The sequence below is a fragment of the Oculina patagonica genome, chromosome 10 (assembly GCF_052425735.1).
Source record: "Oculina patagonica isolate OP01 chromosome 10, crgOcupat, whole genome shotgun sequence".
Classification (NCBI taxonomy): Eukaryota; Metazoa; Cnidaria; class Anthozoa; order Scleractinia; family Oculinidae; genus Oculina; species Oculina patagonica.
The window spans coordinates 20,107,204-20,129,835 of record NC_135767.1 but is presented as its reverse complement, the minus strand read 5'-3'; the positions used below and the strand labels follow the sequence as shown (position 1 = coordinate 20,129,835).

Genomic DNA, 22,632 nt, shown 5'->3' with positions numbered 1-22,632 from the left:
CCCAAGAGAGACGAGAACACAACAAGTGCAAAACAAAAACGCTTAATTTTAATTCAGTCATTAAAAAACATACAAACAAGGATAAATGAAAAGAATTTACATGAGAATTAATAAGCTTAAGGTGGCTCGTACCGGTTTTTCTTGCGTGGGAAGTCTGGTGACTAGCGCGCGCGTCACGCTTCATGCCCACGAGTCACGCGCGAGATTTGAAAAGAAAAACAAACATGGCGGCCGAGCGCGAGGTTGCTTTTCTTCATTTTAAGAAAGAAATTACACGTTCAACTGAAGTTTTTTCAACAAGAAGAAAAGTCAACTTAATGTTCGACAGTCAAAATGTTTTCGGATCTCACTGCTCGAGTTACAAAAGCAAATTCGCATGTGCTACGATCGATCTTGTCGGAGATCGTGACTCAATTCCACTTTTTTCGTTTCAGCTTATTTGAGTTCGCTTTCAAACACATGATTATTCAGACAAAGAAATACTAAACAGTAAGACCTAAGAGGCACAACTGGCGCTAACTGAAACTGGCTAAATCCCATGAAATCCTGAGCCGAAAAGTTTCGCAGACAAAGCGAGGGGAAGTCCACGCGTGTTGCGCGCGTATGTGCCCGCAAAGATCAGCGGTAGTCAGAACTGAGCATGAGTAAATACCAAACTTTTAAAATCGAAATTTTAAAGTGCGCGGAAACGCGCGTGGGAATTATTGAGTTCGCGAAGGCTTTAGCAAGAAAACTAACCCGATGACCCCTATTTTTTATTGCCCTAATATTTTCCTTTTATGTAAAGGAAACGCCAGAAAAAATCTAAAAAAATTCTACAAAAGGAATTTTTAATTACTTACAAATTGCTCTTTTTTGCATTTGCAAAAAATCCGCTTCGTAGAATTTTTTTAAAATAATTATACAGTTTCTTTTTCATTTGCTTAAAGTTATCACGAGAAAAAAAATGGGGGTCATCGAGTTAGTTTTCAAGATATAAGCACTGGAAGCTGAAAAAGGGTCCAAAAAATCATTGCCTACCGTTGCCATGGTAACCACTGATGACGTAATTATTGGTATTTTGGATCAACAACACAATGGGTAATTTAATTATACAAAAATTCTGTTACGATCTTTAATTATTTTTTTGGCCATTTTCTTCCAAACGTCACACAGTCAAAAACCTGAAAACTGGTACGAGCCACCTTAAAAGTCTTAGCTGTTATCGGCGGATCCAACGTTGTGTTACGGAGTCAATAATAATAATGAATTCATTGAATGCACCCCTTCTTCAGCTCAGTCAGCTTCAGTTCTTCATGCAGTCATCTAATTCAACTCCAGACATTTTCCTACTGTCTAAATTCATTCACAGTAATATTGAGTCAATATTCTGCATGTGTCTTTTGCTACTCACAGTCCTCACAGTTTGCCATCTTTAGCGGATCATTTTCCATGAGTTTCGTTGCTAATGAAAAAAGGCCACTTCTCCCAGTTGTTAAAATACAATCACAGAAACCTTTAGGGTATTCTTTTTCAAGTTTCGAGTCGAAGTCAACGCATTTTTAAGAAGTTTATATACGTGTAGCTCCATTCCACATTCGCAGCTTGTCGAAGGTTCGTGCCTGAATGAAAGTATGAAACTGTTGAAACGCGCGTTGGCCTTTTCGCCAATCTCGTCCCCAGTGTCTTCTCGGTGGTGAAATCGTATCGTTGTTGATTGTAAGAAGCTGTACGTCTTAAATAAGGTGCTACCAACTTAAAAAGTTCCAAGCGTCTTAATAAAACGTTTAAGTTTAAACATCTTCTTAAAATAATATTCTCTTTCTCAAATTAAGACAGAAGCGTCTCAGGTAAGAGGGACAAAATCTTCGGTAAGATGACTAGGTCTTGCTCTAATAGTCTGGGAGCAATGGTATTCCCGTGGGAATTTCGTGAAGATTTTTGCTGACTAGTCTAGAAGTGTTAAGGGGGACCTAAGGAACACGATAAATGTTGTCGGCAATCTTGTAACCCGTGCAAAGGCCTCCAGAGGGGAATTGAAAAACATCGCCTATTTGGCTTAGCATGAAAACGAGGCTGAATGATGAACTTCAAAAAAATGTGGTATTTATTGGTATTTTAGAATAACTATTAGCAGTTTCGATAGTCTGAGATGTCCAAAACATTATCTTAATTGATATGGATAGTCTCGATCACATGACCATGAAATCGAAGCTGCATTTTCTTGTGGTTCATTGAACCTGGAACAGACCTGGAACCATAGTGCCTCCCGTCCCCTCACTAAACATTTTCCAAGTTATGTCAGTAGGAATCAATGAATATCCCGGCGTTGGGCAGTTTAACGAAATTAAAAGGCTTTGCATGGTCTAGAGACGCTAGTAAAAACCGTCTTTTCAATATATGTAATATGTCTACAGACCCTCTCATTCCCCCTCTCAGATTGTAGCAAGTTTTGTAAGTGAACTTTCTACGCATCGCTACAGTCGTCCATTCCTCCTCCCTTTTTTTCCATCCGTAAACATTTGGCTGTGACAACCTAGGACTGCATACTCCGTCGTTGTTATAAGCGATGATCTGGTAAAGGGCACAGAGAATTGCTTCATAAAGTGCACTCTGCGAACAAATGTAGGTGGTAGCCTGTTCTTTTTGCACATCTACCACATGAGGTCTTTATCATCATGAGTCGAGATGTTTGTTCTGAGCTAAAACGTCTGGCAAACATACTGCTCTATTAGAGCCACTGTCTTCTATTCTGGATACAGCGTCATTCCAAGACATCCCAAAGCATTAATTACGTCCTTGTCTGTGTCTCTGAAGGCTTTTCAGCACGCAGGACTATCAGGAAAAAACCTCCAGTTATATTAGCCTGCGAATACAGCCCCCTCTCATTCGCTCCCGCTACTACGTAGTAGCGGGAGTGAATGAGAGGCTGCTGTATCTCGCTGGCTACACTAAGCAGACCTAAGCACTGCAATTTTAGCACTGCCAAGAGCGCTAGCAATGGACCCAAGCTCAATTACACGGTGGTTCTGGCCAGCGCCAGTGACTATGAACAGTCTTTGTTACTGTCTGACCTATCAAGGTACTGCAGTTCTGCCACAGCGCGTCAACAGCAGGGACTCGTAGTTGCAGTTTAGGCTCTGCTTCCACATTTATTATGTCATCTACGTTATTCTGAGTAGCCGTGTTCATTCTCTGCTGCGATTCACCTCCATGCTTGTAAAGAATTCTCATTAAGGAGCTCTTTGCGGAACAATGGAGCATCATACCATCGGGTGCTAACATAGATTTCGGTACCACAGAAAACTTAGATATCGCTGCCTTGATATCAACCTCAGGTGTGGCTCTTGCATACTATCATTAGTCTTGAAATTCGACCACTTTATCATTGCAAGATACCGGTACTTTGATACCTTTCCGCTTTCTTTCCAAGGAAGAAGTTTGCGTTTATTTGTTCTATGACCAGCAGTTCACTATGTTCGAGTGAATTCTGTCTTTAGCAAAGATCTTACAAAGTGCCCTATCTCTCTCACTTTTATGGCAAAGATCAGTCTTCATTGCTTCAGGCATGATCATGACCACTTTGATTACTACAATTGTAAATTTCTTTACTCTTTTCTTAAAACGGGTTAGCAAAGTTCCGCATTGTGGTCAACAACCAATCAATAACTCTGTCTTCGCGTTGTGAAGAAGCTGCATCAGTGAAGACATCCCAGCCATTTGCTTTGCCTTAAGAAAAAACTTTGCTCTAGCATTTAGGTTTAGAGTGATCCCAATAAGTCCTCCTGCAACCTTCATGCAACGGTTGATTTGAGCGAGAGTAGTATCCCATCCTATCGCGGGTTCTTGTTCACTTCCCTGTTGCCATGAAAAAATTTCTATAGACCTCAAGGCTTCTTTAAGTAATAACAACGGTTTATTCTACCATTAATTAATAAGCAGTCTAGTTTTGAAACGCCTAAGAAACAAAAGTTCAATAAATGATTGATTTTCCTCTTTGTCCACATTCAGAGCCGAAACACTCGCACTTCATTCTATTAGGACATTTTGCACAATAATGGCCATCTTTGATCTCTTATAGTTCACATCCAATAGGTTTTTGTTGCTGCAGTTATTGTTAATTTTAAACTTAACATGTCGTGGTTTTAACAGTTTTAAAACAATAAACGATTATATCATAGTAATTAATATCTAAAAATGTTAATTTGATATTGGAAGTTATCAGTTGTTTCAAAGCTTAGCCAGTCAGAGGAGCTTTTTTTTTAAAAAAAAAAAAATTGCCCGGCCCCTCAGACCGGGCTTTTTTGGACCTTCTTGGACCGCCCTCGGTCCAAGAAGAACCGAGGGCGACTACGAGTCCCCCCCATGTAGCTTCTAGAATAACTTTCAGCAATCACAATGAAGCTACTAGGATGGATAGTATGTCAAAATATCTATCTTTTGGTATACATCACCTGGGATGACTACGTGACATCACGTGCAATTACATCACGATGTCAAAGCAGCCGCCATATTGGATCCGCCATCTTGGATTTCAAAATTTTTCCAAAACGCAAGAAAACCACCCAAAATTACTGCAAAGTACTTGAAATCAATAGAACTGTGCTTACCAACCTTAAAAAGGTGAAAATATTTGCATTAAAGTTAATTTTCATTAATAGAAATACGAAAATTACAAATTTGGGAAAACATGCCTGTCAAAATGCCGTTGCCATGGTGATGTCAAGTTCCTGACACAACAATCTATCCTACCAAATTATTTTCGGATAAATTTTAGATAAACTCGCACAGTTTGGCAGCGTTTGGTGGAATCCTGAAAAAGTTATAAGCGTTCAAAGTCAGCGCTGGCGTGAAAAGCCCCCTCCCCGGGTCTCAATAGGGCTAAGACCTGTGACCAGTATAATCAGCACAATCTATAGTATTTTTATCTCATAATTTTAAGGACTAGAAATACTTCGTCCTAAAATACAAAAAACGGCAATATTTCAACCAATTTAGAGCTTGCGCGAAGCAATTTAGAACTTTAGCCTCGTTTTCATGCTGAGCCACACAGGGCACATTTCAACGCCCCATAGAAACCGTCTGCACGGGTTACAAAAGTGCCGACAACATTTATCGGGTCCCTTAGGCCCTCCACAACACTTTTACACTGGTCGGCAAAAATCTTCACGAAATTCCCACGGAACTTTTTTCAGCGACATTTGCTCCTGGACTATAAGACGTGTTCCCCATCTTGAAGCAAGACGTTTTTACCTCTTACGTTTTGGTAAGACTCTGTCAGTCTTAAATTAAGAGGAAGGGAATAGCTTCAATTTATTTTAAGATGGATTTGTCTTACTGCAAAAGAGCAAAATCTCATAATAAGATGGAACTCATCTTATCTTTGGAGGGCCTTTATCTTACTTAAGACGACTTAAATCTTAGTGTAAGATTTTAGTTTTTACGGAGAAGGCTCCCCTTCTGCGAGGAATTAGGAAGCCGTTGTATTATAAACATCGTCCTAAATTCCAGGTTAGAAAAAAATAAAGTTAATGTTTGTATGTATGTATGTATGTATTTATGTAGTTTCTTGTTGAGTTCATGGATGTTAATACAGTCTGTTTCGTAGGCCAACATTAGTTGTCCCACTCATCAGTTAATATCCATTATCTGGAGTTACGTTAACTACGTTACACATCAATGTTGTTATACGCGACTTCGAAGCGTAGAAAAACCGTTAAATAATTGTTATAAATGCGTGCGCTTGGTTACCTTGTGCTGAGCAATAAAAATTTTCTAGACAAACTTGCACACGCTGTGTAGACACTTCACTATTTTAAGCTGTGCTTCAAAATAAACTTCCGTCCGTGTCTGCACGTCGACACCAGTTCATTACGCTTATTTAGCGTTGCTAAATTCGGCTTCGTAATAATAATAAACTTCTCTGTTGTGCACAGGTTGCAACGCTTCACAATGTTCGTGTAAGATTTCGCTCTTGCCAGAATTTTCCAATTGATTACAAAATTTTCTCTTTTGTTTTTTAGTTCCCAGACGTACTTGCTTAGTTCTGTGTCCTTTTTTTCTTTGTTCGTTTTTGAATGTCGTCTGGTGGTTTCTCCACCTCGATTTAAATTCTGTTGCTGTAAGCCCCACGTACGATTTGACTCACATTTACCACTTCTTGTGACGACTGCTTGGTAGACTATTTCTTTAGAGAGACACTCTCCGTTGAGGGGACACTCATTCTTTTTCCTACAGTTGCACCCAGTTCTTGCCGCTTGATCTTGTGGCTGTTTTGTGTTTGTTCTCAAAATGGCCTTGTTGTGCCCATCAATAATCTGTTGTATGTTCGGCATGCAACTGTAGCTCAATTTCAGAGTGTTTCTGTTGAAGATCTTTCTCAATTTATGCCCTACCGTAAAACACTTATCGATTAGACGGATAAACTGGCGTCCTATGTTGGTTTTAACATTCTTATTGAACGGTGGGTTAAACCAGATTACATTTCTAGGTCGATTGCGTGTTTGCGAAGGTGGTCTTTGTGGTGTAGGCTTAAACTCAAGTGTATAGTTGTATCCGCTCTTGTTAAGCGCTTCCTGGTAAGGTGTTGCCGCTTCGGTAAATGCGTCTTCATCGGACGAGATTTCCGAAAGTCTTCTGTTTACCGATTCAGGAATGTTTTTAATGATGTTGGGCGGATGATTTGACTGCCGGTGCACATAAAGAGGGGTATTCGCTGGCTTCATGCATGGTTTGAATTTCCCGGTGTTCAGATCGAAGGTTACGTCCAGGAAATTAACCACTTTCTTGTTGGCCTCAATTGTAATTTTTAGGTTGTTCTTGTCGAATACCTTGCATATTTCTTTTTTCACTCTCTCGATCTCTTTTGGCGTTTGTTCTAGAATTGCCAGTCCATCGTCCCTGCAAAGGCCGATTTCTAGACCGGGAATTTCCTTTAGCTGCGAGAGGAGATAACAACCGACTAGTTCGCAAGTCTCTAGCTGCTCCGTCGTAGCTGCCCATGGTTACGTCAAATAGCGTTGTGGAAGATCGCTTTTCCCATGGCTGGCCGTTACTAAACAGGAGTGAGTGCTTTGCATTGATGATGGTTTGACGGTCGTTATCTGTAATGGTCACGTGCTCGGATGCGAACTCGAGTGCTTTCTTCAAGAGCGTTTCCGTTATTGAAGGATAGAATTCAACCACATCAAAACATATAAATGCTGAACCACGTTTGTTTGTTAGTTCCTTAAACCACTGTATTACGGAGTTCGTGTTCTTCCATTGGTTTACGTTTGTGGCACTAACGAGTTTCTGGTTGATCTTTTCCAGGATTTGTTTGCTAATTTTGCCTATCTCCGACTTTGATGGGTTAATCAATCTGCATGTTGGTTTGTTGGCAAAATTATTTTATATGTTTTTTATATGTTTTATATGCACTAGCCAATAAGTTCTGTTAATACAATTGTTTTTACTTTTCCAGTTGTTTTATCGCAAATCCAAGTTATTTTACAAGCCATTTACACTGTCCAGTTGTAAAAAGATAGGGAATTAATTTTTTAAGTCATTTTTCAGTAAAATGTTTCAACCTTATTACTATTTAAAACATTAATTAAACAATTTATTTAAACTTTACTATGTGTGTCCTATTTGTACCTTTCAATTGGGAGAATGTTCTCTTAAAGACACTTATCGGATTCCCAAACCCCACCTTCAACCCCCCCTTCCCCTCTAACGAGAACCTTTTCTACCTATAATCCCGAGAGGATTACACAACTGCATTTCGATATTTTTCATGAAATTTGCCATACAGAATATTGTTAGCCGCGCAGTTTTTGGATCTTTTTAATATCTTTCCATGCAGTACATCATAAGCCAAATTTATATTGTAACGATTTTTAATTGGGATTGTGAATTATCTGTCCCGCTCCCTTCCTTACGCAACTAATTTCTAACAACTTACAAAATTAATACTAATTCCTATTCCTCTTCTAGCAACCCCTCCCCCTTTTATTGTTTCTCTTCTGCTTTTTCTCTTCTTATTAACTGCCTTTCCATATATTAATTTTTAAATTTAATTTTTTTTTTTCATTAGTGTTTTCACGACTTTGTGGTGATTTAATTGCATTGCAGTTTGTTTCTTCCCTCAAGGTCTTGCACAGCCTAATCTGTACTAATCCCTTAATACACACATTTTTTTTATTTAGTTTTCCGTCTTTTTTCGTTGCACCACCTCGTGGTTGACGTGGCTGCATTGCAGTTTGTTGGTCCCTCAGCATGGTGCTTTATCTAACAATCTAACATCATTTTTATTTTGTTTTAATTTTATTTTTATGCCTACTACACTTCCAATCCACACACCCGTTCCCTACCACGTTACCCACTGTTTCAGTGGAGACTTGGGAACCCTTTTATTAGGCGATCCCTTACTTTATCACCTGAAATGCCACAAAGGTTGCTAGATTAATCTACTGGAAATTTTTTTTTTATACAAACAAACATATGTATGTATGTAGGTAGGTAGGTAGGTATGTATGTAGGTAGGTAGGTAGGTAGGTAGGTAGGTAGGTAGGTATTTATGTATGTATAAAATTGTATCGGGAAGGGGCAGTTTCGAATTCCCCGATCCACATGCCGGACATGCTGATAAAATGTAATTTTAAAAAGAAATTTTTTTCCGGTTTAGTCTTTCGTCATAGTACGTGTACCGGAATGAAATTATACTCTGAAAACTATTAACTCTTACAAATACGGGCTCTCGTTAATTTGCCAATAAAATGCGTTGCACAAATATTTGAAAAGTCAAATAGATCAAAACTCAGTCGGATCACCGATTCACTTGGTTGTGGGACTAACACGGTGGATTTTAAATTTTGCTTTGCCTAGTGCCTAGTGAAAGAACGGCTGAGGCACATCAGTATGGTAGGGGTCATGAATGGTCCATCAAAATTATGCAGTGCTCGCAAAATTACGCTTCTGCTTCATGCTCGCAAAAGTTTAGTGGGTGCTCGTTTGCTCGTGGTCGCATATTTTTACAAGTGCTCGCATGTTCGGTTTTTAGTGGAGGTAGCTTTTTGAAAAGTGCTCGTTGCTCGAAAGGCTAACTTTTGTCAATGCTCGTGCTCGCAAAGAATAACGCCTTGCTCGCATGCTCGCAAATGCTCGCAAAGACCATTTGATACCCCTTATGGTCTTTACCCCGAACCTCGCATTCCCTCATTTAGAACGAAAAAATAAAATTATATCGATATTGGCTGGCCGTAATCAACTCCCGCTCGTAAAAATATACGCACAGCAATTCATCTCTCGAAGATATTCTGCTTTCCCAGTGTAAAAAATCCCGCTATCGCGTCAATGAATTTCAGCGTTTTTAAAAATATTACAAAACACTAGATTCCGCTTCGAGTTTGCCGGGTTCAGTTGTGTTCGACTGTGTAATAACCAGTCCTTTGTGCATATATATACAAACAGCATTGTCTGAGTCATATAATGAAATGTAAACAGGTTTCTTCGTAACAGCACCAGTTTCAGAAATAAAGAAAGTTTTTAACAAATCTTCTGCCTTTTAGTTCTATAAACGGGGGCACCTTCAAGAAAAACGAAGCCTTTGAATATGAAATTCAGCACTGAACCGCAGAACCGCGTGCATCATCTGTGGAACTTTTTAATAGACTGGGATGGATCCCAGTACACGAACAATGTAATATAAACAAATGCGCGCTAGTCCACAAACGGATCTATGGAAACGTCCCTACCTTTTTAAGCGACTAACTTGTGTTAAATAGCCAAGCAAACAAAAGAAGCACTCGCTACGCTTATTTTAACTTGCGCTGCCCGAAATTCAGAAGGGAGACAGAAGGCGGGCGCACTTTTTCTGTTTCTGCCACCCGCCTTTGGAATGCTCTCCCTATCTCAAAAAGGCGAATCGAACAGCCGAAGCCCTTTAAAGAATCTCTCAGAGATCGGGTGTTTTCGGAGCAGCAGCTTTTACATCATTTTATTGTATAGTTTTAACTTTTTAGCTTCATATATCGTTTACTATTATGCATATTCGTATTCAATTTTCAATGTATATAGTGTTTTTATAATATTCTAGTGTAATTTTTAGGGAGGGCCACAGGTTTGTTAGCTTTGCTATTTAGTGTTACCCTCATTTTAAATAAAGTCTTTATTATTATTATTATTATTATTACTGAACACCTTCAAGATTTCCGCATTGCCAAGTTTCTAGATCAATGCTAAATGAAAAAAAACCATTGAAATAATAACTGTGCAAGATCGATCTATATTGATCGAAACAGTCTAAATGTCTTTTTTGCAAACAAATACATTTTTTTCTGTGAAGCACTTTTTGGCCATAAAATTTAATCGTACACTTTTAACGTTGTTTGTTTTTAATTTTTCTATCGCTGTTTTGTTGGCCATATACTGCGGATGAAAGAGGAAAGATTTTAACACAATAAAAGGTGGTGAGGCACTTGACTTTCGCTAAAGGTCAATACTGAGCTGGTAGCGATAGTCTCTTTGGTGCCTCCGAAGTCTGTTGTCCTTTGTAATGAATAAGACATCCTGTTATCGCGGTTTACTTAATACTCACCACATACTTCAAAATGAGACTATAATTTGGTGACGAACAGATATCACTTAATTGTGTTTCGTGTTATTCGCCTATAGATAAATTGTAACTAGCAACTGCGTAAGTAATTTACTCTTCAGAAAAGTTAGTATCATGTTTTGGTAAATTAAAAAAAAAGCATATTTAATAACTCAAAGCAAATATTTTAAAACATCGGATCTCTTGTCACAGTCAGCTTTTGACACTGAGCATAGTTAGTAGAACTGAGGCAGCTTAGATCGCTCGAAGCGCTAAAGATCGTTAGAATCTCGACCTTTGCAATTTTGCGTTACTTTAAAGTAGGTTTCTTTTTTGAAATAAAAATAATACGCAATGAAACATTATTACACCGGAGTGTGGTTGTTTATATACAAACATATATATATATATCCGTTTTGATATAACACCTTCTTGCCGTAATCAATTCATGCTCAATCCAATCGTTTAGAGGCATTGCGGTTTTGTCAACCATAATTGACCATAATTGCTGTGTTCAAGTTAGCTCCGCTGTCAATACGAAGCGTCCATAGCCTTTTTGACGCCTTTGAAGTCTTCCGTTTTCCTCTTTTTAATGGCATTGAAGAATAAAGAGCCTCTGAATGGGTGAGCAAATATTATTTAATACGTTTCCTGTCATTCATCTAGAGAGAAATGATAACTTTAATAGAGGCACTTGTGTAGGGAAGTATTTCATTGGTTTTATGTTATAAGTACTTTGTTTTTGCTCCCTAAAAGATAGCTAAATGATGACGCACGTAATGTATAACCCACTATTCCAAATGATTGTCAGTCCGGTTAACCAAGGTGACTCAACTCACGGCTACTAACAACGTTATCTATGAATACTTGGTTTTACAACAGTTCACGTTTAGGAGTCAATTTTAGCCTTGGGTCCTCTGCAGAAAATTTCCTCCCGTACTATCTGTCAAACTGCCATCAAATAAAGCGTACAGTTTGTAGGAAAATTAATCATAGTACTAAACAGAAAGAGGAAAAGGAAGAGGAAGACACAAAAATACGATTTAATGGCACGCAATAAGTGAGTCTAGATCAGTTATACTGTTTTGAAGCAATCCGTGTTTAAGAGCAGTTATTTAGATTCAAGCAGAAGAAATGACCATGCCATAGTGGTTCAATATATTCAGAATATTTATTTATGGAAATATGCTTAGGCACAACTAATCAAACAACCTAACATTAGAAAATAGCACAGCAAAAGTATAAATGTTTTTAAAAAAAGCTGTCTAATCAACAGGTCAACATATGTTTTTTTATGATCATAACACAAAAATAATGGCGGTTCATACGAAAACCGTTTAAAGGAAAAAAGCGGAAGCTGCTACTGGAACAACGTTAAATTGTAATACTCAATTCCCGAGTTTGACATCACAGAGGTTATCTCGTACGCTTTTGTGCCAGGAACTGCTATACTAACTCTAGTCCCTATGTTGACCAAACTAACCGACCCGCTACCAATGGAAACTGACCGGATAAATAAACAATGTTATGCTTGTACCAGCGGTACTACCTCAACTTGCATGAACACGTTAAAGAAAGATGAATACGAAGAAACTGAACACTTGTACATAATATCAAATACAAAGAATCAAACAGACGGAGGCCGTATTAAAATGCGACTTTGAGTATATCGGAACTATATTAAAATAGAGTGTCATGCATAAAAACAGAATAAAACAGGAAAAATATGGCTGTAACTATAAATATCATAACACACTGTTCAGTTACATTTCAGATGATAGCATACGGTATGGACAAACACAAACTGAACCGCCATAGCTACCAAGTGCACACGTTTAAGACTCAGTCTTTTCAAGGCATTTCAACTTGCATCGAGGCGACAATTTTATCATCAATAGGCAATCCATCGAGTCGGGGAACTTTGTCTTTATGTTGTGTCTTGAATTCAGCCAGGGACTTGAAGCTGCTGAGCACTGTCTGCAAGCTGTGTTCAGAGGCGTTTATTTCCCCATCTGTAACAGGTTCCTTCTTGAGGTTCTTTTGGGAGATCTGACTTGAAAGGATTTTCAGGGTACTTGCAGCCTGTATGAATAAAAAGAAGGCCATATATCGATTGTGGACCACATACACAGTTGATATCTGTAACCACATAATAATTGTTTCAAAACGAATACTTTACATCTGACCATGATTATTCTACTCGTACGTGTGTGCAGGAAAAGGCAACCTAAATTGTTCAGTATTTTATTTGTTTGTTGTGGGTTGAAACATTAATTTGTACTTACCGATCCGAGTTGTGGAATAAACTTCGATAGCACTCCTTGCATTGTAACAGTGATATCATTTATATCTGTGGTGTCTTGAGAATGGACCTTGAGCCATTCCGTTAGATTTGACAAAAGATTGGAACTTTGGCTCAGTACTTTGATCAATTTCTCCAGCTTCTTCGCTCGGGCTCGAGCTGAAGGATCCGAGGAAAGCGCCAGTAAGATCTTCTTTGCTGTTTTGAAAACCGTATCGATGACAATGTACTCTTCCACCATTTTGCTTAATTTTGCCAACGCCTCGTTAAGTGTTTGAAGAGCCGACGCTAGAGCATCTCCCCCAGATTGTACCGCACCAGCCGCACCATCGCCTGCTTCAGAACCAGCTGCTTCTCCAACGCTTGATCCAGATGAAATGGCTCCTTCAGCATCGCTAGCAGCAGTTATCGCTTCTGCTGCTTCAACTCCTTCTGCAGCTTCAGCAATCCCCACGGCAGCTTCTACTCCAAGAATTATGCCCATTATGTCTTGATGTGGGCTTCACACTGAATGCTTCTCTTTCTTGATGATGTGAACACAAAGAAAGCGTCGTGCTCTCAGGATAGGAACAACAACGGAAAGACAACAGAAAACTTATCACAAGACGTGGCTACTACTTGGCGCAAACAGTGGGCGGAGAGATGTCCTACCTACTACGCAGTCCAAAAAGCTAGCAATAAGGCTGTTGTGGTGGGGCGGCATTAGTTAAATTGAAAACCACATAGTATTGCCTCGTGATAATCACATGTGACATGTGAAGTCGTTTGAGCCGGCTGAGCTGCTCCGTGCCATTCACAAGCTATAATTATTGCAAATTGGAGCGTTTAATTGGTTCCGTTGACAAAGAGCTCTGTCAGTTTATGGCGTTTTGTAGATTCTTGTAAGATTTCCGCTCGACCTTTGGATGTAGCAAAACACGTTGCTATGGCGACTTGGCGTCACTCTTGAAATCACTATATGATTGGTTGAGAAGTAAGCATGGGGTGTGATCGGATAAGTGTTACTAAACCAGATAGTTTTTGAAGTATTAAGTTGTTGTTTGGGTGTTAACAGGTTGTGGGCCTATCACTACATTCTAGATGGCATTTCTCGCCGAATTGGGAGAATTAGGAGAATTGATGGGTGAAACCGAAGAAGGAATTGAAGCAGAAGGAGCTGAAGCTGGGGAAGCTGAAGCTGGGGAAGCTGAAGCAGAAGGGAGTGCAGAAACGGCGGCGGAAGCAGAAAAGGCAGCCGAGAGCACCAGCATGTTAAGGCGATGTGTCGATGCCCTGAAAAAGATCAATTGGTCAGTGGCAACGCGAGAGTTCGTTGTATTCGTTGGAAAAAATGCTGCAATTGGAGGTATTTTATATGGAGTAAATGTAGTCCTGCAAAAGATGTTTGGGCATGGTGGTGGTGGTGGTGGTGCAAACCAGCAGAAAATCCAGCAGAAGCAGAAGAAAGTCAAGGCTTTGGCACAGCTTACTTCCGACCTCACCGACGCTTTAACCAAACTCGCTAACTGGACCAAGGAAAAGGAAGAAGTCACAGTTGATGCTGGCGAAGGAATCACCGTCCCTCTTCCAGATATTTTAAGCAAATTTACGAAGCCGATGGGAAAGGTGAGCTCGCTCAATTTCAAATTTGTCTGGAACATTGAATAAACATGTGTAGGCATGAAATGATATTTATAATACTGCTTTACGTATTTGTTTGCATGCATGCAGGATGTAGAGGAAGCATTTAACGTGGCAAAACAGCTGCAGAAGAAAGATGGCGATGCAAAACCGACATTCGTCGTTCCTACTACTGAGCAGGTCGACCAGCTTATCAACAGCTCGGAGTCCATTTTGCATGCCTTGCAGGACATAATCACCTTTGTTGATGCCAAAAAGGAGAAATTTTCAGGCCTGGGAACCTTTCCAATTGAGAGGAATGACGTTGACAAGATCAATGCTGATGTGTGGAGCATCAAAAGAATGCCATATGCTTGAGTCCAGTCTACTATTTTTTCTGCAGCTTATCTGTTTGAAAACATTTTACAATGTTCTAGCTTACTATGACGTATTTCCCGTTTAGTAGGGCAAACGTAAACTATTTGAATAGTTTACATGCATGCAAGTATGTTTATGTCTTTATTTTATCAGAAACTGGACAGAAGTTTAAGTCGTAGTTCTGTTTCGCTTAATTGTTTTAGTTGGCCGCAGTTATGTTCATTGCCGTACGTAGTGTTGACTGCCAGCCGATATACTCTACTATTTCATTTTGCGGTAAGTTATTGTATAAGCTGAACTTCAGGGAACTTGCTTAGTTACAATCTTATAGCTTTATGTTCATATAGCATTTATCTCTCAAAGAAATCCTGCTTTCTTACAAAATCAGCAAGACGTTTAGAAAATCCCGCTTTCGCGTCAATGAATTTCAGCGTTTTCAAGCCTTATTCTCACTTAATTTCGCGAGTACTAAATTTCGCGATTTTTTCAAAATCGCGAAATTTAATACTCGCGAAATATAGGACACGCGAAGTTTAAAATCGCGAAATTTTATATCGTACTGATAATATAAAAAAAATGAAACTCGATGTGTTTTATCATAGTTGTTCTAACATGTCTGAGCTTCATGTTTAGGAGTTTTTTTGTTTAATTTTGTCCGTTAGTTATCTCCCACTCTATCAGTCGCACTGTTCGAACTGTTTTCTGCCGCCAAGTTCCTCAAAATCCCGCTCTTGCAGTCGTAGATGAACCTATTAGGGATTTAGACTGTTGAATACCTTGTTTTGTTATGTTTATATTGTTTTGTTTGCTGTTTTTATGATGACTTTCATATTAATTATGTTGTTACAGTTTCGAGGTCAAAGCTTCATATTGAAGAATAGATAAAAATCGCGAAATTTAATACACTCCAAGTGTACTTTCCTTTCAAAATCGCGAAATTAAGTACTCGCGAAATATGGCTCTTGATTTTTCGCGAAATTAAGTACTCGCGAAATTTAGTAAGAATAAGGTACTAAATATTTCAAAACACTAGATTCCGCTTCAACTTGCCGGGTTCAATTGTGTTCGACTGTGTTAATAACCAGTCCTCTGTGCATATATATACATAAACTTAAGCATTGTCTGAGTCATATAATGAAATGTAAACAGGTTTGTTCATAACAGCACCAGTTACAGAAATAAAGGAAGTTTTAAACATATCTACTGCCTTTTAGTTCTATAAACTGGAGCACACTCAAGGAAAACGAAGCCTTTGAATATGAAATTCAGCACTGAACACCTTCAAGATTTCCGCATTGCCAAGTTTCTAGATCAATGCTAAATGAAAAAAAAAACATTGAAATATTAAATAACTATGCAAGATCGATCTATATTGATCGAAACAGTCTAAATGTCTTTTTTGCAAACAAATACATTTTTTTCTGTGAAGCACTTTTTGGCCATAAAATTTAATGGTACACTTTTAACGTTGTTTGTTTTTAATTTTGCTAACGCTGTTTTGTTGGCCATATACTGCGGATGAAAGAGGAAAGATTTTAACACAATAAAAGGTGGTGAGGCACTTGACTTTCGCTAAAGGTCAATACTGAGCTGGTAGCGATAGTCTCTTTGGCGCCTCCGAAGTCTGTTGTCCTTTGTAATGAATAAGACATCCTGTTATCGCGGTTTACTTAATACTCACCACATACTTCAAAATGAGACTATAATTTGGTGACGAACAGATATCACTTAATTGTGTTTCGTGTTATTCGCCTATAGATAAATTATAACTAGCAACTGCGTAAGTAATTTACTCTTCAGAAAAGTTAGTATCATGTTTTGGTAAATTAAAAAAAAAGCATATTTAATAACTCAAAGCAAATATTTTAAAACATCGGATCTCTTGTCACAGTCAGCTTTTGACACTGAGCATAGTTAGTAGAACTGAGGCAGCTTGCTTAGATCGCTCGAAGCGCAAAAGATCGTTAGAATCTCGACCACTGTAATTTTGCGTTACTTTAAAGTAGGTTTCTTTTTTGAAATAAAAATAATACGCAATGAAACATTATTACACCGGAGTGTGGTTGTTTATATACAAACATATATATATATCCGTTTTGATATAACACCTTCTTGCCGTAATCAATTCATGCTCAATCGAATCGTTTAAAGGCATTGCGGTTTTGTCAACCATAATTGACCATAATTGCTGTGTTCAAGTTAGCTCCGCTGTCAATACGAAGCGTCCATAGCCTTTTTGACGTCTTTGAAGTCTTCCGTTTTCCTCTTTTTAATGGCATTGAAGAATAAAGAGCCTCTGAATGGGTGAGCAAATATTATTTAATACGTTTCCTGTCATTCATCTAGAGAGAAATGATAACTTTAATAGAGGCACTTGTGTAGGGAAGTATTTCATTGGTTTTATGTTATAAGTACTTTGTTTTTGCTCCCTAAAAGATAGCTAAATGATGACGCACGTAATGTATAACCCACTATTCCAAATGATTGTCAGTCCGGTTAACCAAGGTGACTCAACTCACGGCTACTAACAACGTTATCTATGAATACTTGGTTTTACAACAGTTCACGTTTAGGAGTCAATTTTAGCCTTGGGTCCTCTGCAGAAAATTTCCTCCCGTACTATCTGTCAAACTGCCATCAAATAAAGCGTACAGTTTGTAGGAAAATTAATCATAGTACTAAACAGAAAGAGGAAAAGGAAGAGGAAGACACAAAAATACGATTTAATGGCATGCAATAAGTGAGTCTAGATCAGTTATACTGTTTTGAAGCAATCCGTATTTAGGGACAGTTATTTAGATTTAAGCAGAAGAAATGACCATGCCATAGTGGTTCAATATATTCAGAATATTTATTTATGGAAATATGCTTAGGCACAACTAATCAAACAACCTAACATTAGAAAATAGCACAGCAAAAGTATAAATGTTTTAAAAAAAGCTGTCTAATCAACAGGTCAACATATGTTTTTTTTATGATCATAACACAAAGATAATGGCGGTTCATACGAAAACCGATGAAAAAAGCGGAAGCTGCTACTGAAACAACGTTAAATTGTAATACTCAATCCCCGAGTTAGTCCAGTCCCTGTACTCTCTCTTCCGCGCGCCCTTTATAGGGTACCCAACCCCTATAAAGGGTGCGCGGAAGAGAGAGTTCAGGGAATGGACTATCCCCGAGTTTGTCATCACAGAGGTTACCTCTTACGCTTTTGTGCCAGTTAACTGCTATACTAACTGGCCCCTATGTTGAACAAAATAGGCGACCCGCTACCAATGGAAACTGATCAGATAAATAAACAATGTTAGTTAGGGTACCCAACCCCTATAAAGGGTGCGCGGAAGAGAGAGTTCAGGGAATGGACTATCCCCGAGTTTGTCATCACAGAGGTTACCTCTTACGCTTTTGTGCCAGTTAACTGCTATACTAACTGGCCCCTATGTTGAACAAAATAGGCGACCCGCTACCAATGGAAACTGATCAGATAAATAAACAATGTTGTACTTATATACATTTCGCCGATAAAAGGTTAAAAATAAAACTTAAGGTAAAAGCTGTTAAAAATTGATTCTAAACGTTTTCGATCTGTTCGATCATCATCAGGGTGAAAAAATCTGCATACGCTCATCGTTCTTATAGTTCAGATAACACCAGTTATGTAATACCCGTTCCCATGGGGAACAAGGTGAGGTCCAGTGATTGCACTTGTTTGTTTAGTTCAGGGTGGTAGCGTGCAATGTAGAATGCTTCTTTTATTCTTCTTTTTAACCACGAGTGGGCAGTGGTTAAAACATTCCACGTGAACTTGTGATTAGGGTGTTTTCTGATGTGCTTGGCTGGCTCTGACTGCTTATTGACATCTGAATGTTCGTTAACACGAACCTCGAGGTTGCGTGCTGTTTCGCCAATGTATGTTACTCCACAATTACACTTGCCTTTGTAGATGACGTGTGACGGGTGTGTGATTTTGTCTTTTAACTTGAATATTGATTCCGTCTTGCGTGTTTGCCACATTATGAAGAAATTAAACCTCCATTTGGTGTACATGTTAAGCTTCTTTAAGAATTTCCTACTTTCTACTTCATTTGTTCTGCAGAAAGGGATGCGAATTCCAAGTTTAGGTCTTTCATCGAACCAGTGGACAGGAATTATTGTTTCGTCGCTTTTTGGGTTTTCAAAATCGCGGATGACTTCATTCACCAATTTCGTGGGGTATCCTGCTTTGATGAATGAATGTTTGATGACTTTGACTTCTGCTTGCCAATTGGTGGCTATTCTTTTTGCTCAATGTAGGGCCCCTAGAATAGTATTGCGCTTCCACCTTTCTGGGATGGCCGATTTCCAATGTACTTGTAGTTTACCCGGTTTTTGGTAGACGCTGGTGGTGAAGTTTCCCTCATGATGGTTGAAAGAGGTGTCCAGGAAGTGGCCAGGGTTTTCTTCCACGGTAAACTTGATGTTTGGATGGTAGCTGTTTAACTTATCAAGTAGACTGTCGGGAGCATTTGCCTTCCTTTTGCTAAAACAATCATCCACGTACCGGTCATAGAAAGGTAAATTCAGTGGTGTTACAATATCTTCCTCTAGTTTGCACATAAAGATGTTGGCTAGGGTGGGAGACAATGGGTTCCCCATACTGCATCCATCTATTTGCTTGTACAATTGTCCGTTAAAACTGAACACAGTTCCTTTAGTGACTCTTTCCAGGAGACGCTTAAAGATTGTTCGGGGAGCAATCTGGGGCAGTTTGTGCTGTTTGTATATTTGGTCCAAGATGTGGTTTATGGTCTCGTCCAAAGGTATTTCAGTGAACAGAGAAGTGACATCATATGAGACAGCAATCTCATCCTCCTCAATCGTTCGGTCTTTCAGTTTTTCGGCGAACACGTTTAAAGTAAGATAAAAACGAAGAAACTGAACACTTTTACATAATATCAAATACAAAGAATCAAACAGACGGAGGCCGTCATTTAAAATGCGACTTTGAGTATATCGGATCTATATTAAAAAAGAGTGTCATGCATAAAAACAGAATAAAACAGGAAAAATATGGCTGTAACTATAAATATCATAACACACTGTTCAGCTACATTTCAGATGATAGCATACGGTATGAACAAACACAAACTGAACCGCCATAGCTACCAAGTGCACACGTTTAAGACTCAGTCTTTTCAAGGCATTTCCACTTGCATCGAGGCGACAATTTTATCATCAATGGGCAATCCATCGAGTCGTAGACTGTCCACAGCCCTTTATTTTTTCCTTTTTTTTTCGATCGATGAGCGCGCGGTGAGAACGGCAAGAGAGCTGGACGCCAGCCCAAAAGTGGCTCGCTTCGCTCGCTTCCCGCCCCCCTCCCCCGCGCGCTCGCGCTTTGCACTCGCTTCGTTTGCTTTTTTGCGTTGAAAAATCGAGAGGCTGTGGACAGTCTAATCGAGTCGGGGAACTTTGTCTTTATGTTGTGTCTTGAATTCAGCCAGGGACTTGAAGCTGCTGAGCACTGTCTGCAAGCTGTGTTCAGAGGCGTTTATTTCCCCATCTGTAACAGGTTCCTTCTTGAGGTTCTTTTGGGAGATCTGACTTGAAAGGATTTTCAGGGTACTTGCAGCCTGTATGAATAAAAAGAAGGCCATATATCGATTTTGGACCACATACACAGTTGATATCTGTAACCACATAATAATTGTTTCAGAACGAATACTTTATATCTGACCATGATTATTCCACTTGTACGGGTGTGCAGGAAAAGGCAACCTAAATTGTTCAGTATTTATTTGTTTGTTGTGGGTTAAAACATACTTACCGATCCTAGTCGTGGGAGAAACTTTGATAGCACTCCTTGCATTGTAACAGTGATATCATTTATATCTGTGGTGTCTTGAGAATGGACCTTGAGCCATTCCGTCAGATTGGTCAAAAGATTGGAACTTTGGCTCAGTACTTTGATCAATTTCTCAAGCTTCTTCGCTCGGGCTCGAGCTGAAGGATCCGAGGAAAGCGCCAGTAAGATCTTCTTTGCTGTTTTGAAAACCGTATCGATGACAATGTACTCTTCCACCATTTTGCTTAATTTTGCCAACGCCTCGTTAAGTGTTTGAAGAGCCGACGCTAGAGCATCTCCCCCAGATTGTACCGCACCAGCCGCACCATCGCCTGCTTCAGAACCAGCTGCTTCTCCAACGCTTGATCCAGATGAAATGGCTCCTTCAGCATCGCTAGCAGCAGTTATCGCTTCTGCTGCTTCAACTCCTTCTGCAGCTTCAGCAATCCCCACGGCAGCTTCTACTCCAAGAATTATGCCCATTATGTCTTGATGTGGGCTTCACACTGAATGTTTCTCTTTTTAGATGCTGTGAGCACAAAGAAAACTTTTAACAAGTCGTGCCTACTACTTGGCGCAAGCAGTGGGCGGAGAGATGTCCTACCTACTAAGCAGTTAAAGGTGTATAAAGGCGGTCGCCGCCGAAAGGGCGGTCGAAAACGTGCTTGCAATTGACGATCCCGTTTCCGATCCCGAAAACGTTTCTCAACCCTTCCCATCGTGTATGAGTCCCGGGGGGGGGGGGGGGCACTCGAAAAAGTTTTATACGGGGAGGCTCCGCCCCGACGTCCAACCCCTTACCCTTTTATATACCATTTTGACAGAAAAAGTACCCCTTTCGTATACCTTTTATTGAAAAAAAGGTACCCCTTTCATATACCTACACGACACGGCATACCTTGAGGTTAATATTTTTAGCGACTACTAATTTTAGCGATTTTTTCAAAGCAAGATTTAGCGACTATTTAATTTAGCGATTTTCCGAAAAAATTAAAAAGTTAGTGATTTTGTGCAAACCAGATTTTAATGAACATATAGATAAGATGGAAATAAATGTTCAGTAAAAGAACAAACTCACTTGAAATTGAACGAGTATTTGCATTGCCAGAAAAAACAAAGTTACCGGCATCTATTTTTAAAAGAATTTTTCAAGTCGACTATGCTTAATTTTTTTCCCTTTGGGGTGGGAGGGAGGTATTTAAATTTGACGAGTATTAAATTTGACCGAGACAAATTTTAGCGAGTACTAAATTTAGCGATTTTTGCCCAACTCGCTAAAATCGCTAAAATTAGTAGCCGCTAACAATAGTAACCTTAAGGTATACTTAAAACCGGACGTTTTCTTGACATTTTTATGTAGCGCTTTATAATAAATAAAGGACGATACAGCCATGTTAAAGTTGCGTCTGTTCGAAATATTTACTTTAAAGGTTAACGTTATTAAATATCTTAATGCCCGAATTTTCTACCCTTTCAACTTGCTTTGTGAAATCCCTACCCTTTTATATACCTGAAGCCCAAAAAAGGTACCCCTTTTGGGCGGAGCCTCCCCGTATAGGCCATTATAGGGAGTTCCCCCCCCGGGGGTAGGAGTGATAACTAAAACATAATACTTTGAAACGTCAACATTTTATAGTTATAGGCCTCAATACTGATTAGGTGGCTTAATACAGTTTTGAGGGGGTAAGTGAGCCCAACTTTTAACTCTCTTCAAAAATATTCAGGAATGTTCTTTCTTTCTCCTTTTACTGTTTTTTAAAGCATAAAGCCATCATATGCGATATTTGACCAATAAAATGGTAATAAACAATCAATAAAGAGCCAAAATGAATGGCTGAGTGCTTAGGAAGGGACTGGGCACTAGTTGTTTTAACAGCATTTTTCTCAAAATCTACCCATATGACCCCACCTCAAAATTTCAGAAATTACAAATTGGCTTTGATTAAACATTCATGCAGGATAAAATAAAAATCTGTA

General features: G+C 39.1%; 3 protein-coding genes across 3 annotated transcripts; 1 reads left to right on the top strand and 2 right to left on the bottom strand.

Moving 5' to 3' along the window:
• Nucleotides 1-12,370: 12,370 nt before the first annotated feature.
• Nucleotides 12,371-13,470, bottom strand: LOC144667088 (uncharacterized). The gene is made up of 2 exons (XM_078528469.1): nucleotides 12,838-13,470; nucleotides 12,371-12,634 (listed from the first exon to the last, which is right to left on the bottom strand). Exons 1-2 carry the CDS (start codon nucleotides 13,336-13,338, stop codon nucleotides 12,404-12,406), a joined length of 732 nt encoding a protein of 243 aa, XP_078384595.1. The 5' UTR covers nucleotides 13,339-13,470; the 3' UTR covers nucleotides 12,371-12,403.
• A 464-nt stretch (nucleotides 13,471-13,934) lies between these two features.
• Nucleotides 13,935-14,831, top strand: LOC144628780 (uncharacterized). The gene is made up of 2 exons (XM_078486897.1): nucleotides 13,935-14,459; nucleotides 14,565-14,831. Exons 1-2 carry the CDS (start codon nucleotides 13,935-13,937, stop codon nucleotides 14,829-14,831), a joined length of 792 nt encoding a protein of 263 aa, XP_078343023.1.
• A 5,432-nt stretch (nucleotides 14,832-20,263) lies between these two features.
• On the bottom strand, nucleotides 20,264-21,138 carry LOC144628779 (uncharacterized). The gene is made up of 2 exons (XM_078486895.1): nucleotides 20,638-21,138; nucleotides 20,264-20,443 (listed from the first exon to the last, which is right to left on the bottom strand). The coding sequence occupies exons 1-2, from the start codon at nucleotides 21,136-21,138 to the stop codon at nucleotides 20,264-20,266; spliced, it is 681 nt and encodes a 226-aa protein (XP_078343021.1).
• Between the last annotated feature and the right edge of the window lie 1,494 nt (nucleotides 21,139-22,632).

Bases quoted from the DNA above. Each gene is read 5' to 3' on its own strand.
- LOC144667088 (XM_078528469.1), bottom strand. From the start codon at position 13,338: ATGGGCATAATTCTTGGAGTAGAAGCTGCCGTGGGGATTGCTGAAGCT. The intron at 12,635-12,837 runs GTAAGTACAAAT...TTATTCATACAG, and splicing joins TTATTCCACAACTCGGATCG to GCTGCAAGTACCCTGAAAAT.
- LOC144628780 (XM_078486897.1), top strand. From the start codon at position 13,935: ATGGCATTTCTCGCCGAATTGGGAGAATTAGGAGAATTGATGGGTGAA. The intron at 14,460-14,564 runs GTGAGCTCGCTC...GCATGCATGCAG, and splicing joins TTACGAAGCCGATGGGAAAG to GATGTAGAGGAAGCATTTAA.
- LOC144628779 (XM_078486895.1), bottom strand. From the start codon at position 21,138: ATGGGCATAATTCTTGGAGTAGAAGCTGCCGTGGGGATTGCTGAAGCT. The intron at 20,444-20,637 runs GTAAGTATGTTT...TTATTCATACAG, and splicing joins TTCTCCCACGACTAGGATCG to GCTGCAAGTACCCTGAAAAT.